Genomic DNA, 17,740 nt, shown 5'->3' on the forward strand with positions numbered 1-17,740 from the left:
CAAACATAGGCTAACAATTCAGCTGAATCCTTGTGGATCAATACTTTATGTAAGTCTAATATGCAAATTATATATTTATTATTATTGTTTTAATATACATATAATTATTTATTTTGAAGTCAAACGTTTAACATTGATTCATCAGTTGCCATCACTCATGAAAGTTTTAGCAAGGATGCATGAATTTTCAAACAGGTGATTGCTGCCCCCCAGTGTTACTGTTTGCCACTGCATCCTAGGAAGTGCTCTAACTGTAATTGTACAAGTGTTATGCTGTGTATGAGGCCAGGGTACTCTTAATGCAAAACCCAAGCTTGAACTAATGTAATGCTTTTGCAAAATTAACTTGTAAATAAGAAATGAAATCAACCAAATGTAAGGACTATACTCCTATTTGAGATTTTAAATGCAATATACATCAAGTTTGGCTAAAGCAAATTTCATTTTTAATACATGCAATATTAAACAAACTTCCAAACAATAACAGAGTCCAGGTTTAAAATATTGTGCCGTTTTTATTTTTGTGTAAAAATCACACAGCTGCTAGTTGTCTCTGCAGAGATACAGTACATCCATGCAGTTTTACATCGAGAGCCCACAGCGGAACAGAGGAGCAATTAAATAGAATATTCATCTTTCGCCATTAGTCAGCAATTAATGCAAATTTACAGGAGTCCAAAAAGTGTGTTTCCATATACAATTTACACGAAAGACCTGGGACCACTCTCCAGTCAAAATCCTACAGGAGACTCGATTGCCATATAAGGTTCGGATTGCGCGTGCTCGCAAACATACATCAATCCTCATCATTTTCAATAGGATTTTCAGTTTTGGTTGGTCCCGGTCTGAGATTTTAACGCACGCAAATTCACACACGCACACACAATACACCCTCATACAGCAGAAGAACAGAAGGCGAGTCTTGATACGTCCAAAGAGGAAAAGAGCAGTCCAAAGTACAGAGGGCACCTGAAGGGCACGTTTGGAAAGAGGGGAGTAAGGCTTTCAAGATGGATGCTTCGGATCCAGATAAAACAGGTTGAAAAATGAACCCAGGAGAGACTAGGCAACTGGAACAATACAGTCCTACAGGAAAGAATTAGAAAATAGAGAAAAAAATATAAGTGGTTCAAAGGCTGCATTCTCGTCAAGTCACAACAGAAGAAGAAGTTTCTGTTGCTCAGATTATAGATTGTTGACCTGCTTTTTGGTTAATATCTCTAATCACCGAGCCTAACCACAACATCTTCACAGTTATTATAAATAAACAAGTGATTTAAGACTTGAATTGGCAGCTGAAAGAACTTTAAGTCATAAGATAAAGTTCAACATTTGTGAAGAGTATTTTTGGATATTTCTCTTATATAAACCCCTACCCTCCAACTGAAATTATGAATCATCAAATTCAAAAACGTGAACGCAACTTATTCAACATTTCAGTACAAGAAATGCAAAAGTCTAAAATGTGGAATTTTGAAGTATTTTGAATTGAATTGCTAAAATTTTGTACCACATTCTAATTTTGCTCAAAGACTGTACGGTATCATGAAGCGTAATTTTAAATGTAGGTAAGACGAGCACATGCAGGTTAAAATATCAAAGCAAGGACACCAAAAAAAAGAAGACTGGGAAAAGTTCAAAGTTCAAAGTGCAGTGGGGTTATTCAGGTCCCCCCTTACATTGACTAGACTCTTTCTTTAAGCTTCATCTACAACCGTTATGGGGTCGTATCTTGCCTATTGGGTTAAAACTGCCCTGATAACCAACACTGATTAAGAGAGGTGCTTCCTGTTTGGAGCAGGAAGCCACGGCAACGAAGGCGAGACGACGCAGAGATCGACAGTATAGTGATGCATTAGTGGAAGAGCAGAGATACAAAATTCACAGAGATGCTACGATGAGCCAGCGGATTGGTCTACGGAGAGCACTCGCCTTTGCATAGAGCCGGACTGGAAATGGCTATATCAAAAACCCTTCACAAGTTGGTAATACGGGTAACACAACACTTCATACCTACCAGGCATAACATAATTGTCTACTTTTACAAATTTATAATAACTACAGCTTAATTAGCTTTCAACATGAACAAAGACTTAATACATAATGATGATTGTGTGCTAAAACATGTGTAAATGAAACAAAACACAACTCTGGGTATGTTTTTGATGAGGAAAAATTATAAAATGGCTCCGAAAATATCGTAATATAGGGCTTTTAATTAAGGGGTTAGAATTAGGGGTTTGGCTTCATTAAGGCTAATTAAAGTGTAGTTATTACAAAGTGTCATGTCAATTTTAACTTGTATATTTAGCAGCTTTATATTGCTTTAAACCGTTCATACCTCAACTCTTATTGGTTAAATCTGCCTGTCACTCATTCAGAACACGACGGAGGCTGACCAGTAGGTGGAGTGGGTGGGGAGAAGTAGACCTCACTGAAATATTGAACTAAAACAGTCACATTTTATACTTTCATATCAACCGTATGGTCATTATGTTATGCCTGACTGGTCAAGCTTCCTTCAAATGAAATCAAGTGTTGAAATACTGTATCATGTTAAATCCGTAACGCTCCACACCAGTAAGTAAAGAAACGGTAGAAATGAAACACAGTCGGCGTAGAGGCGAGAGTGAAAAGTTCAGTCATTTGGCATTTAGTGAAGATTCAGTCACTACTCCTGTATCTCCAGACATGGTTAAGACGGCACAACTCCAACCATCGTACGAACACTGACTCCAAAAAGGCATCCAAAAAGGTGGCCTGAAATTTGACATATTCTATGATTTAATTAATATAGGCTAACAGTCCCATCTACCGTTTTTCATTTCAAAATATACTGTTCTTGTATTTGCGGTTTGTAAGTGGTATTTCGTGAACACTTCCTAAACTTTGCAATATGGAAATGTGATCAGACTATATGAAATTTAAAACAAAAATCTGTGTGAGATTTATGGCGACAAAATTTTGTGTGCCTAACTTGTATCACCATTTATGCTACTATAATCTACAGACACGGTTTTGATTGTTAAGATGTTATTGTGTTTCGTTCATGTAGCCTCTGTCTTCTTCGGTCGTTCAGGCATTAAGTAACCAGTTCATTCTCAGCTAGGACTTTTGCTTTCTCTTTTCCTTCACTTCTCCTCTTGTGAGAAGCCAGAAAGTGCCAGTTTTTTGTCTTGTCTGCGAAATCCCCTCCCAAGGCGTCCCCATCGGCTGTACGACAGTGCTGCCGGGTCCTTTGGGTTGATGATTGAAGAAGTGCGTGATTGAGTTCAATGGAGGGACGTGTATCGTATGGCCCGGGAGGACAGCAGGGACGGATTTTTAAGGGGAATCACAACAAGGGTCTCTTGTTTGGGATAGACTACAGCAGACGGAGCCTCACAACAGCTAAAGGTGAGAGAAGGGTCTGAGTTGCTCCAGCTGCACCTCCAGAGATATCCGCTCCTCCAACAGGTCCTGAAAGATACAGTGTGTAAGAAAAAGCAAAGGAATGGTGTGGGACTGATAGGAATTCTGTACCTTGAGCTGCTGTTGAAGTTCACTGTTGAGCCTGGCCAGCACTGTATTTGTCTCCTTGTTTCTTCTGATTGATGCCTGGATTGCCTTTTTGTCCTTTCCAACGGACCTGAAATCACACAAATGTATGCAATGCCAATTACAGGAGGGGGTTTACATTCACTCAACTTTTCATTCAACTAAAAATGGACACATTCAACAATTCTTAACATAACAATATCCAAGTCCAAATCTTTTTTTTTTAAATTCAACTTAATTTGACATTATTAAAAAGAGGTTTTTCTTTAATATAATAATTATACTATTAACATAAGCATTACAGGAACACCTGTAAGGAGTGCAAGGAGCTAACCAAAATAAATATTTTATACTTTTAATTGCAATTGCAATTTTACATAAAAAAAAAATAAAATTCAACTTTGTTCCTCCAAACACAGCTTCTAAGTACATGCTTTTAATGACAGAGCAATTGATAAGGACAAAGGAAAGAAAAGGTCCTCCTGCCTCTAGCAGAGAATGGGACATCATTATGGGAGAGGTTATAAATTATGTGAGTACATTACTTTCTGGGTAAGAGGATGGAAGGATTGAGGATGGATATATATAGCTTGATAAGACATGAAACAAAAGCCATAAAGTCTAGCAGAGCCAATGCTGTACCTGGGGATGGAGGGCTGTGTGGCTAAAACAGCAGCTATGACGTTGGCCTTCTGTGGGCCGTGCTGCTCGTCCTCCGGTCTGAGCTCATCTTCAGATTTTAACCTCCTGCGCACTGGTTTGGGAGGAGGCGCTATGGGACCAGAAACACCTTTGGCCTAGATAGAACAAAATGCAAATACACTTTTAAAGGAGGCAGAAAGCATGATGACTACTTTAAAGGTATGACATAATAACTGGACTTCAAACTTTAACCAGTGTTAGAATGTTGCCTCATCAAAAACAAACCTGGAGTTGTATTTTGCATTCACATTAGTGTCAATCTCTTTTACACACTTGTCTTGCTCAGAAACCCTCCATTTCAATTTTCCCCAGATTGTTGTGTCATAGATGGTTTTGGGTCCATAAATAATTGTCAGATTTGTTTTGAGAATTTGTATCATCATATTGTGTTCAACTGTGTGCTTATATTAGCATGCTGGTCATGTTACTTAAATCAAATCAAAAGCATGCTTAAAGATAAATAACAATAGATATAACTAACATGTGTTGTTTAATGTATTAAAGTACAATACTGTGGCTTACAGAGTTCACAGTGGCAGTGGTTCTTTCGTCTGCAGGACCATCACTTTTAACCGTTCTCAATGGACCAGCTCCTTCTGACGTTTTATCCACCTGGAGACAGACACAAAGATTTAGTTACATTTCAGCCGGGGGGCTACTGCTAATATGAGAGTAAAGCACTCACGGGTCCGGGCTCAGCGTGCTTGTCCACCTCTGGTAAACTGGACGGCTGTTCTGATGCAGCAAAGGCCTGGAATTGGCTGAAGTCTGCAAAGTTTGGCTGCTGCGGGATTTGCTGTGGAGATGTGGTAGTGAGGGAAGCCCCGCCCGAGTCTGTGTCACCACGGTGACCAGTGTGTGGGACTGAGGACTGAGGAGAAGACAGTAAGTAAGTTGCTTGGAAAATACAATAGGACTGTTATGTGATTACATTACAACTATACTACTTGCTGGAATTCCAGCCTCCTTCACTATAAAGGCATTTTGGCTGAATTTAGCAATACTTTAGTTTTCTACAATAGAATATTTTCAGATCACAATTATCAAATTTTTTTTTTTTCATTTTTAATCTAGACTTAAAAAGCTTTATCTAGACTTAAAATGCAATCAATTTAGTTGGAAAGATAGGTACACCCACAGATATTTTGAAAGGTAAAATGTTTTCTGTCCCGAATACGTTTTTAATTAATTAGGTCCAGACAAGTACGCTACTTGTACTTTTTGCGTTTATGGACCTCAAACTGTGATACTTCCATTCAAGTGTGGTTATGCTTCCATTGTAGGGACTACACCTCTGATGACGTAGCCCAGATAACAAGGACTGAGCCGGAGGTGTCCTTAGTACAGTACTTATCAATCAACTCTTAACAGTCTAGTAGCTCACTCACTATACACGCAGTTTTGTACCTGTGTGGGCAGGGGTCTTGGAGGCACGGCGGGGGGGAAAGCTGTAGCGTTGGCCTGCTGTTGTCCTGGGGCGGAGGCAGCGGCAAAAGTGCGGTTCATGTCCAGAGACGAGGAGCGTGAGTGAGAAGCGTGTGGCCGAGGGGGCGGAGGGGGAGGGGCCACCACCTTCAGTGCCTCCGGGGAGTTACCCGACTGAGACCTACACACAGGGTTAAAGGTTAAGTTTGACAATACGTATGAATCTTCTCTCTAGTTCATTTCAGTGTGAACAGTTTATACATATGTGTCACTAAAAAACAACAACAACAGGTCCACCAACCTTTGTCTTGTGATAGGCTCCTGGTCTGACGTAAAGGAATCAGAGCTGCTATAACCATCACCTTAAAAATACAAAAGAAATTTTACAACAAAATCATAAAAACATAACAATATCTAAAATATCAAAAATGTATGTCAGATAAAATAAAACATAAAAAATATTGTATGAGATCCTTGGTGTGCAAAATCTGAGAATTATAGAAAGATTCCATAAAAATAAATAAATAAAATAATACTAATAAAGATCTTAACTCACCGACAGGATTGGCTGCTACAAACTTCATAGATGCAGTTAATTTGGTTTCTTCATTCAGTTCTGGAGGTTTGGCCAAAAGTGGACTGGTAGGGTGGTTATGATCTGGAAAAAAATACATGCATTTGTATATTAGTAACAATGTCTGAAATAACCCTAATCTTGCTTGTGTGTATGCTAAAACAATTCATCTTCTTTGTTGAATGTCAAGAGGCCGTCTCTGCCTGAGTGCGACCCAGACCAATCTAGAAGAATATCCCAGCTGCATTAGATGTTAATTAGATCCTTAATTACATAAAGCCACAATCACAGGAAGCATGCCACGACCTTTTCCTCATTTACCAGCATCTGAACAACCACCCACACAAGTTATTATGGTAGGAACATTCAATTGAAGTTAAAATTGTAGTAATAGTAAACCACCATGCCTGTGATGATTAAAGATTATGATTAGTCCAAGTCATGCTCAAGTCCTGGCAGTCCAAGTCACTTAGGACTAGTTTAAGTCAAAACAGAGTCAAGTCCTGAGCTCTTATACATATTGATACATCAATATGCATCAATACTGGACTCGATGTAAAGCCCAAATATCAACAAGTCCCGCTCAAAGTTAAGTCTGAAGTCAAGTCACTGTCCCTTAAATGACTCAAGCCCCAGTTCAGTCCCCAAGTTCAGTCCTGGAAGTAACTTTGAAAACTGAGTCAAGTCCGAGACAGGAGCACTCCATGTCTAGTACTTACCGCTGCCCGTTCTCTTCAGCTCCATTTCCTGCATGTGGATTTTACTGGGGGTCATCCGGATGGGGACAGGGTGGACTATGGCTGTGTCCTAGTACAAAAGATTTGCCATGAGAGATGCATAGACAATGCTTAAAACGGATACCGTTATAATTTGTAATTCAACAGTATATTTCGTATTTCATAAGTTTTCATATGAGTAAATTGTGATAACTTTGTCTTTTATTCTAAATATTTAAAATGTTATTAAAGCTATACACTACCCGTCAAAAGTTTAGACACACCTTCTCATTCAGTGTTTCTTTCTACATGTTATATACACAGAGAAGACATCAAATATATGAAATAAAATATACGGAATTATGTAGCAAAGAAAAACATTAAATAACTTCTTTTTTTTTATATTCATTACTATATAATTCCATATATCTTGCATACAGAAGACATCAAATATATGGTGCATCAAAAATGTAGAAAGTAGTAAAAATAAAGAAAAAAAAAAACATTGAATGAAAGTGTGCGTCCAAACTTTTGTTTGGTCGTGTTCATATGAATACGTTTTGGTCATAAATTTGAAATGCTTTCATTTTAACCTGACACAAAAAATAGTTGTAGCTTCAATGTTTAGACCAACATAATTAAAATGATATGGTTCATATAAAGTTATGCATCAAGTAAGGGCAAAAAAGTAGTAAAGTAAAATCTTGGACAAAAATGTGGAAAGTAATTGGGTTTTGTAAAAATTGTGTAACAATAAAATGAACTGTACAATATTTTTATAGTAACCAAAGTGTCATGCGCAGAGTAAACAGGAGAGAAATGTTCCAGAGCTGGTTAATATCTTTGCATTAATTGTGAAACCATGCAGGCGATGTGATTGACTTACAGGGTCAGCTGGTGCAATATTAGAGTCAAATTGGGTCAGAGTTTGTGAGCTGGAGGAGCGCTCGCTAAACGTCTCCCACTGCTGCAGGAGACACACAGACAGCGAGAGAAAACAGGTCAGTCAGCCAGGGCAGTGACACCACACAATGACATCAACAGCACGAGCCACAGGTTTGACATGTGACATCGTCAGCAGACGCCGAGTAACGTCACAATATCAACGGATACAAAAATTGGTGACAATTTTGGGGCTCGTGCACACCAACTGATCATATTACAGTGATATATAAAATGCTGAATTAAAGTTAAAAATGAAGATGGGTAGATATCGTGAGATGTTCAGCAATTAATTTAAGATGAATCAATTGCAATCACAGCAAAAAGCAAGGCGAGAATATTGTTTCTGTGTCTGTGTAAAGGTAAAAATGGTGAACCTCATTGCTCTGATTCATCTCAGGCCAGGCCTGGTTGAGGGAAGGCATCGATGGAGACTTGTTGGGGGTCACCTCAACTGGCGAAGCCGAGTATCCAACATCTGCAGTTGGCTCTGGGACCTCTGTGGGTAACAATCACAAGTCATGGTTGGGTATACTAAGTTTCTGATTTTGCAGTTGCAGTGGGGATGATGGGTGAGAGGAGAGGGCTTGTACCTGCTGAGTCATCCAGGTCTATGAGCTTTGGCATTAGGCTCTCGGGCAGTTTCTCTGGGAGGTCATAACCGTTCTTTCTGGCCACGACGAGGTGGAAGGCCGCGCAAAACTCATCCAAGGTCAACGCTCCGTCTTTATCAAAGTCTGACAGCTCCCTGGAAAGACACAACGAAGCGGAGCTCATTCAAAATGTATGAGCGGCTTTTTAATTTGACCTTATTGTTCATCATTGAGACTTGACAAATATTTTCTACACCTACATAGTTCATACTGCACTTGGTATTACAACTTGAGAGATTATGAAGATAAACTGACAAGATTACAGAGAGAATACAGACAATTTGATACTGTATTACGTTTAATGTGCGCTATGTCAATTTTCTGGTGAAGGATCTGCCACTTGATGTTATTACTTTGTCTGGAATGTTCCACGGTATGGCATTAAACGTATCTAAATAAAGACAAGCAAGTGAAGCCACCAGGCCACATTGCAGGTCAGATCTGTGGAGAGACAACTCCATTCACAATAAAATGAATGTTTTTCAATGTATTTTTAGCAAATGAACAATTGAATGCATGCAAGACTGATAAGTTTAACACCAAATTTTGATCAATACTATAGTGAAAAAATGGTATCGCTACCGCATTTATCCTTTAGTAATCAATAGCTTACCAAATATGTGACAACTCTAAAATGGGTAGTTTGGATTTGGTGAAAAACTCTTTAGCGGCTGAACCTAAAAACATCGGAAACAGAATATATATTATTTCAAAGACAAAAACAGAACAACCTTCAAAACAATATTCAAATAATCTTCAGTGCTTTGTAGAAAAATGCTGGTGTTTGTCTACCTGGTATGAATCCCGTTAGATCGGGCTGAATGGTTTTGAACTGGTTGATATAATACTGTCTCTGCTCCTCTGTGATTTTCCAGGGGTCGTCGTAGGCACTGGACTGTCGGTGGATTTCATTGGTCGTTGCTGCTGAGGCCACTGTGCGTATTGTTGTGCTTTCCTAATGCACATTGGGAGACAAAGGGGGAAAATAAGATTCAATACAAATATATCAAATTCAACTATATATCTCAACATTTTCTTTGAAATTAGGTTATCGTCACTTCTGTTATACACAACATGTGACTGGCAGCTGTTGGTCATCTCAGACGGTTACATAACAATTTATCCTTTGTGTTTAGAAATTTGACACTATGAAACCAGAGACTGCCACTACCAGGCACACAACTCAAATAAGGATTATTTTACTCCTCTTGTGATATTTTTTTGTCAAGCATGCCAGTAATAGCTGTGACTCTGTGTATTAACAAAGCAATGTGTACTTTGGCTGTACCTGGACTGACGAGGGGTGTATGGCAGGCATGGCGCTGGAGGGGGGTGTGTCTGCGGTGAAACTAACCCAGCTCTCCTGACTGGGAAGTGGGGGAGAGTGGGACGACCAGATGCCGTCTCCAGGGACCGGACCTGTGACAGCCACTGAAAGAACAGAAACCAGGGGAGAGGAATCAATTACTTACTTTAAACACATAATTTAACAAAAATATCTTTCACATAACTATATTTATATTATATTTTTCTCTCTATCTATCTATCTATCTATCTATCTATCTATCTATCTATCTATCTATCTATCTATCTATCTATCTATCTATCTATCTATATATATATATATATATATATATATATATATATATAAATAAATAAATAAATAATTTTACTTCCTAGTTGTTGGACATGAGTAGCAAATATTTACCTAGCAACCATACTGTAAACAAGCCAAAGGTTTAAGCTGCCACAAAAATGTGTTCCCTGTGCCTAAATGGTCCATGGATTTTGGATGGAATTTTCAGCGTTCATCCCACAAGTAGAGGAATTCCATTTTAGAATTTATTGCTACTTCTTGTATTTTGTACTTTTCATCTTTTTTTTCTCACAAACTTTCCCTTAACTCATGTAAAACTATGATAAATATTTACCAAAGGGACTATCCCACCAAACCAAGAGATACTGTCATATGCACTTTAAAGTCTTTCAGTGTGTGACTGGATTTGAATTTTAGTTTAAAGTTTTACCTGGTTGTGGCTCTCTGAACTGTGTCCACACTGCTCCTGCTGCAGTGGGCACTGGCTGCTGTCTGTCTATATTGCCCCCGCTGTGCTGTCGCTTGTGTTTCCTCCAGGACAGAGGCGAGGTGGGGGGAGAGTGGTGGGGGGAGACCACCGGGGACGTTGCTTCAGGCTGAACACAGGTCACACATACAGAAGACAAGTTAAACACAGAAACCAATATGGTTATAGGAGGCCATTTAGAGGGCATTATCAAAAACTGGTCATAGCAAATACATGCACACAAATTACAGGGCTTTCCAACACCAAAATAATATGACAAAATATTACTTTCTAATAGGGCTGTGCAATTAGTCAAATTTAATATCATTTCAATTATATCTCTATTAAATTACAAAAAATAATTTAAAAAAAACCAAAAGAATACTATGTGTGCATGTTCTGCCACTTAAAACCTGTTGCAAAACTCCTTTTCCAATCTACATAGGTTAAAACATATAAGGTCTATACTTTCTCTATCAAGTCATTTGGACACTGTGGAAGTGTCCTTAAGTACTTAAAATAATTTAAGTAATTTAAATAACTGATTTCTACATGGAAACAAAAACAGATCCAAAACCGGTCTAAATTTGGTCCAACATCTCAATCTGGATTTAACTCTTCTATACTCCTTTAAACCGGCGGTCTTCAACATCTTAAGTCGTTTTCACACTGCCAGTAGTTAAGTCAACATAAAAGAGTATTCGCTCCCAGAACGGTGCGTTTGGGCCGGTGTGAACCCAGCAGTCACCCACACCCGCTGCCATAGAAATAAGTTTGGTGATGATGGACTCTCACATGGCTCATGGTGCACATCTGGTGTGAATAATGTGCAGTGTATGTGAACAAGGCCAACCAAAAAGTACAGTAAACAGAAAAAAATCTAGTGCGCACTGGATTCGGTCCACAGAGCCACAAACGTGTGTGAAAATGACCTATATATAAAAAGGAAATTAATTAAATGTTTTGGGTTATATACTATTATTATATTATATACTACAGGCAACATTATTGGCCATTATTGTAAGTGAAATATTTGTAGAAACTGCCACACTTCTGTGGTGTTTGATGATGGTAATCATTTATGATAAGAGTTATCAAATTAAATTAAAATCTGTTCTGCTTTAGCCACAACTACAAAGTCCCTATTTTTAATCTGTATTTCATGTTCATTTTTCATGTGTTATAAATATACCTGTGTCTCTATTGAAGGCGGCCCATGGGGTTGGATGACTTCGTGAACAGGCAGAGAGGTGGAAGTGGGGGGTCCTTTCTTGTTTTGGTGCCCCCTGCCTGGAGGTCGTGGTATTACAGATGTTGCGGAGCCGGGGTACAGGCCCTGACCATCAGTGTCCTGGTACAGAGCGGCATGTCTCGCCTCGGCCTCGTTCTTACCAACAACAAACCGTGGCAACGGGAGGTCCTTTACTGCACACAGAGGAGGAGGTTCAGACAGTGGACCAAGAAAAGCATTTGTTTCTACAGTAAAGTTAACAAATAAGTCAAATTTAAATAAAATAAGAGACATTTAAGTCAAATAAGAGACATTTTTCAGCTATTTTGAATTGTCGTTGGGTTAATGTCCAACAGCATTTCACATTTCACTTATTTTTTAATTTTTACTCATTTTTGTACTTGCAATGAATTGCTACTCACTTAGGGTTCTATGATTGAAAGTTCATTTAAGGCATTTTTAAAAGAGAATGCATCATAACATGGTTAAATGTAAAAATAAAGGCTGATTAAGGACAAAATGAGAGCTTTATGTCAGATTTATGGTCTAAATCCTTTCAGGTCTTTGGCAAGGTAAAATGTCTTTGGGGTCTTAGAAATCATGTTTATTATCAACAGTCCCAGCTCTGTTAGGTTGTCTGAAGTAAATGTGTCCAGCTGAGCCACTGTACAAACAGGCAGTTTGTTATCTGAATGTACATGTGTGTGAACTAAAAGCTGTTTCCAATCCACCTGCCAGGACTTCATATTTCCTCCAGGCCTACTTGTCGAGACTGTTGTTTTTGAGCTGAGCCTCTCACAAAGTCTGGGGATTATGATTCTTGCTAATGCTACTATGATGCTTAACAACATAACATGACTATCACATTCACTAGCTTTAAACTGTGTGCTGAGATAATATTTCTAAGAGGAACTAACCCATTTGTTCCCCTTTTATACTTATAGTATGAAATGGTTGTGAAGCTTTAGTAACAGTAAGCTTCCAACACTATTTTTTAAGATAACTACAGACAATGCATGTTATTTGCATGTAACAGTTAAAACTGGAGGCTATAAACTATATTTACTTAAGACCAGCCACATAAACAAATAAGGCCCCGTGCTGCAATAGAAGAACTACTGCACACTCATTACTACAGAGGATAGAAATGCAATCAAAGGCATCAACAAGGTTATTTAAAGTAATAATAAAAAGGCCCTACAGTCCAATGTGGAATTCTAAAGTGAAGTGTCAAACTTACAGATAATATTTATGTTTAAGGAATTATTCACTCACTGTGGCAAATTCTTTCCTATGGCTCAATGACTCAAGATAATTTCTACTATTGTGAGATCAGACATGTGACTTTGCAGAAGTCTATGCTCTCTGCAATTTTCTCCCATTCTACATTACATTTGTTAGTTAAAAAAAAAAACACAAAACTGACACAAACAATTAGCATCCACAAAAGTGAACAGCAGACATGTCCTATAAGAGCTGCACTGACCCGAGTTGAGGCTCTCCACCCTGAGGGGGAGGCCTGACTGCGCGATGGCGATTAGCTTCAGAGCGATGTAGAACTGGCTCCTGCCGAAGTGCCCCAGTCGAGTGGCTCCACACAGCTCTGTGATCTGCACAAGGACAAGGGGGAAGATACAGTTTAGATGTGGTTGTAACTGTAACAGATGTTTAAAGTAGTATTGTATTCAAACAGTTTCAACATGTCTTAATGAACAGCTGATTTTTTTTGTAAATAGTAGTAGGGCTGCAATTTAGGATAAATTTACCAGGTGACCAGTTTAGACTAGTCAAACAATTATTCCTATTGTATTTCAGGGGATTGAAATATGGTGACTAAAGGTTTGTAATTAGGCCTATCACAATAATCACTTAATCAACTAATCGTTCAATATAGGAAAGCTGGAACAATACATTGTGGAGCTCAGTATTTATCGTTTGTACAATTTCATCATAAAAATGAAGAATGTTACAAAAAATGCGCTTTCTTTGTGGTTGCACTTCCGGTTAAGTAGGAATCCCATTCATTTGGAGAATTTGAGAAGAGTTTTGCCATTGAACATTTGACACAAATCAACCTACTTTATGTCAGACTTTGGTAGCATTATTAAATCAGAATGTATAAAGGAATGAACATCTGATTTTCATCAATAATAAACTTTATTCATGATATCTATAACAACAAATAGAACTGTCACGATATGAAGCACAATATATTGCTACAGAGATATTCACCTTATTCCAGAAGTTGCTGTGGGCGCTGCCCTTGCTATTCAGGTTGTACTGGGGCTGCCAATCTTGACAGCAAAGTTCTATACAGACTAAAAAACCTTTTTAAAGCCTCCAGAGAATCAGTGCAAATCAGATGTTGTCTATCCCTTTATACATTCGGATTTAAGAATGCCACTGTCTTTGTTATAAAGGGTGTTCTGGCATGCATTTTAGAGAATGCATAGTCCAGTTAACAATGATTCAAAATACATTCAAAAGTGGACTATTCACAACACAACATTTTTACAGCATTATAAATTAGAGATCATGCCTAAATCTCCAAACTATGGGCAAATTGACAACTGGAATTTCATCACAATTTGTAATATAATGTATTTCTACTCCTCGATCCACATCTGTAAAGCGCCAGTTTGCATTTCTTATTCTTAGATGTGACCACAAACAAATTATCCATACCCTTTAGTAACATTCAGTATGTCTGCACTTTGAATTACTTTGTATATTTTGCCTTTAACGAGTGAGTAATTTGTTAAGTTGAGCTACCATGACCAAGTAATTTCCCTTGTGGATCAGTCTGTCTGAGTCTGATAACAAGTTCATTTCTTGTTATGCTTTTCTTATGCTTTGCCTAAATGATACAGGAACTGATGTCTTTTTAGAGACATCAGAATAGAAAGTACCCAAAAATACCCAGAAACATGACCATTGCCACACTAAAATGAGCTACGAGCCCAGATGCCTGCTACAGCTGACCGGGCTCTGTTCTGCTTACTCTGACTAAGTGTCTATACACAAACCCTGGTACACAGAGTAGAGCCTGCCTCGACATGACACACAAGCAGCACGCGTTAGGAAATCACAGTGCAGTTCTATCGGTTATAATAGTCCTTTATTATGCTCCCTTTATAACACACAGCTGCCTTGATGACCTTGAAAGAGATGCTGACTCACAAACTGCAAATATTAGCCTGCTGAGAGATGTGGAGACACGAGAATGGGCCGCTGTGCACAAGTGGATATTATTAGTTTAAACAATACAGGAACTGACTGTATTGAATAATATAGTCATTTGAACGCTTATCACACAAAGTGCATAAACAAATGGCATACAGGATTACAAATGCAAATCATAACTGTTTATATCTGGTTTAAAATAGCATTATAAAATTTTAAAAACACAATTATCAGGACAAATAGGCCTACACCAGACTAAACCAGACTTATGGTCTTTTTAAATAACAGCAGATGGACTTGAGTAGCACTTGATGTATCAATCGATCTTTCGCTAGCAGTAATCATACCATGGAATCAGAACGTTCTAACTGTGTATGGGAAGTAGTAGTATTAGTGTGTTGCCATTATAATTATGAAAATAATTTATTACAAGAAAAAGCCTTATCGTGATCTAATAACCTAAAATCATCACGCTTGGATCTACAGCCAATCTTGCAATAGTAAAAGCATGTTATTGTCAATATATATGGGATTTTTTTGGGTATTTTTCTGGAATGTTTTGTGATAACTTAAAGCATTCATTCATTGTTTAAGTTGATGGCATATTTATTTGTTATTAGAATCCTCTTACCTAACCTCAATGCTGTATTTTTCTAACATATCAGCCCAGATGAATCCAGGGACAAGGGAGCTGATGTTTGTAGTGGGAGAGGACAGGAAGGAGTAGGCAGCAACATGTTCTCTGCACATAGGAAGCAATTACTGCCTTGCAATGGTAGGCTTTCCCACTGGCTCCCATTCTATCCAACAAATCATAACTGTTTTGCGTATATTCTAGACAGTCTGAGGGCATGCTAAACGTGTTTCATGTGGCTAAATCAGTGCCATTCAAAATATGTATAAAAAACAAAAATACTGCTTATGTTATTATACACTGATATTGAAAACTGCTAACCCTACTATCTCTGTATTTAACCTTAATCAGTCCAACGCCCTTGACATTAACACACACATTCATAAATGATATGATGAAGCCAAAACTCACTCTAATAGACGAGATGCTTAAATGATCTTGATACTTTTTCCTAAAGCTAAGCACAAGAGGTGTGTCTCTTGCTGCGCAGTAATGCTAATCACCAAAGCTAACCCCATAGCTGTACGCGTTGACAGCTCAGCTCTGACAGCAAAACAAGTTCATCACATATCAGAAAAAGCAGCTTTTATTGCACGCTTCAACGGGATCAAAACATATGTATATAAACTGTGACATGTTAGTGGTAGTTTACCTGCAGGACAACTTCACTGGGGAGCTGGGCCGCCCGGAAAAGGTCAAGAACTCTCCCGTTTGAAGCCACTTTTTTGGTGTTGTCCGTGTCGCAATAGACAAACAGATCCGAGTAATACTTCTGCTCAACATCACTCAAGGTTAGGCTTTCCATTGTAGTACCAAACGAGCTCCAAAACCTGCGGATATCCCTGTTGATTAGCCCTTAGCCAGTGGCCGGGGCAGGATCCAAAAATGGGCGAGACTTCTCAACTTAGCTAGCCTTGAGTTGACTAGCTAAGGTTCGCGGTGAATAAAAGTGTTGACTTCTTGTCCAAGCACGCCACTGTATCCGTCAGTAAAGACAACGACCCACCTCATAGGCATGCAAATAAGGGATGCCCCGCTGTGGTAGATCACTTGTGAACTTGTAGGTAGACTGGTGGTGGCTAGTGGAGCAGCAGCGAGGAGCTAAAGCTACCTTGAATCAAAGTCAGCTGCTCCAGAATGAGCTAACTGTGGGTCGGAAAGTGCGCCCGCTCCCCCACTGCGGATGTCGGCTGGGCTTGGTAAAGAAAAGCACTTGTCCCCCCGGTTCCCGCAGTAGGATGGCTGCCCTGCGTTTCTATTCAACGAAATTCCTGTGTGGGCCGCTAGAAGTAAAGTTTCAGGGTCTGTAGTCCCTTCCTACAGTGATCATAGCCGCCATTCCTACAACCGAAGTCAAGTCCAGCGGAATCACAGTAGTGCTTCCGGCCATGCCCTTCAAAGTAAAAGAAAGCAGAAATTCAACAACAGCAGCAACAATATAATAATAACAATAATAATATTAATAATAACATTATTAATAGTATCAATTTTAATACTAATACTACTACTACTACTAATAATAATAATAATAATACAAAGACCCAGAAAATGACGCTAACAGCACATTTAAAGAGGATAGCGAGAACATCTGAAGGGAGGATTCAAATTTAATTTCTAATAAAAAATCAATAAGTACCCCTTAATGTTGAAGACATTCTATCCAAGTGAAGTAAATAGTTATGGGGTGAAGTTATTATTTGTACATTAATTTAATGACACTTCCGGCATGTTCACTGCTGATTATTGGTATATTTTCAGCTTGTCATGTCACAGGGCTCCGATCCGAGTCAGCGCTTACAGGGACCCGGATGAGTGAGTTCAAAACAAAAGGTGGAAAATTATTTTGACTCTCGCTTTACATCCAAAAGGATATACTTTAACCTAGAGCAGTTCTGTCACTATTACTCATAAACAAATGGTTAATGAAGGAGCGAACTAGACGAAAAACCTGGTAGTCATTAATAGACTATTTAATATTTGTTGTTAATATTCTTAATTTGTTAGATAAGATAAGATAAGATAAGATAAGAAATAAACTTTTGGTAGGCCTATTGTACTGCGCACTTCAAAGGCACCCCCA

General features: G+C 38.5%; 1 protein-coding gene across 2 annotated transcripts; it reads right to left on the reverse strand.

The window, feature by feature from the left end:
• Nucleotides 1-495: 495 nt before the first annotated feature.
• reps1 (RALBP1 associated Eps domain containing 1) lies at nt 496-17,025 on the reverse strand. Of its 2 annotated transcripts, XM_033991448.2 has the most exons (19): nt 16,313-17,025; nt 13,330-13,453; nt 11,805-12,037; nt 10,577-10,742; nt 9,838-9,980; nt 9,342-9,504; nt 9,163-9,226; nt 8,490-8,644; nt 8,274-8,395; nt 7,841-7,921; nt 6,958-7,045; nt 6,221-6,322; nt 5,966-6,026; nt 5,647-5,845; nt 4,925-5,110; nt 4,762-4,851; nt 4,180-4,334; nt 3,523-3,628; nt 496-3,459 (listed from the first exon to the last, which is right to left on the reverse strand). In XM_033991448.2, the coding sequence occupies exons 1-19, from the start codon at nt 16,463-16,465 to the stop codon at nt 3,391-3,393; spliced, it is 2,460 nt and encodes an 819-aa protein (XP_033847339.1). In that variant the 5' UTR covers nt 16,466-17,025; the 3' UTR covers nt 496-3,390. The 2 variants fall into 2 exon arrangements, with proteins under 2 accessions (XP_033847339.1, XP_033847340.1); XM_033991449.2 differs by lacking the exon at nt 7,841-7,921 and having other exon boundaries at nt 16,313-17,019.
• Between the last annotated feature and the right edge of the window lie 715 nt (nt 17,026-17,740).

The sequence above is a fragment of the Periophthalmus magnuspinnatus genome, chromosome 24 (assembly GCF_009829125.3).
Source record: "Periophthalmus magnuspinnatus isolate fPerMag1 chromosome 24, fPerMag1.2.pri, whole genome shotgun sequence".
Classification (NCBI taxonomy): Eukaryota; Metazoa; Chordata; class Actinopteri; order Gobiiformes; family Gobiidae; genus Periophthalmus; species Periophthalmus magnuspinnatus.

Coding starts and splice junctions, on each gene's coding strand:
- reps1 (XM_033991448.2), bottom strand. CDS start 16,465: ATGGAAAGCCTAACCTTGAGTGATGTTGAGCAGAAGTATTACTCGGAT. Junction 9,981..10,576: donor GTTCAGAGAGCCACAACCAG/GTAAAACTTTAA, acceptor CTGTTCTTTCAG/TGGCTGTCACAGGTCCGGTC. Junction 6,027..6,220: donor TGTAGCAGCCAATCCTGTCG/GTGAGTTAAGAT, acceptor TGTATTTTTAAG/GTGATGGTTATAGCAGCTCT.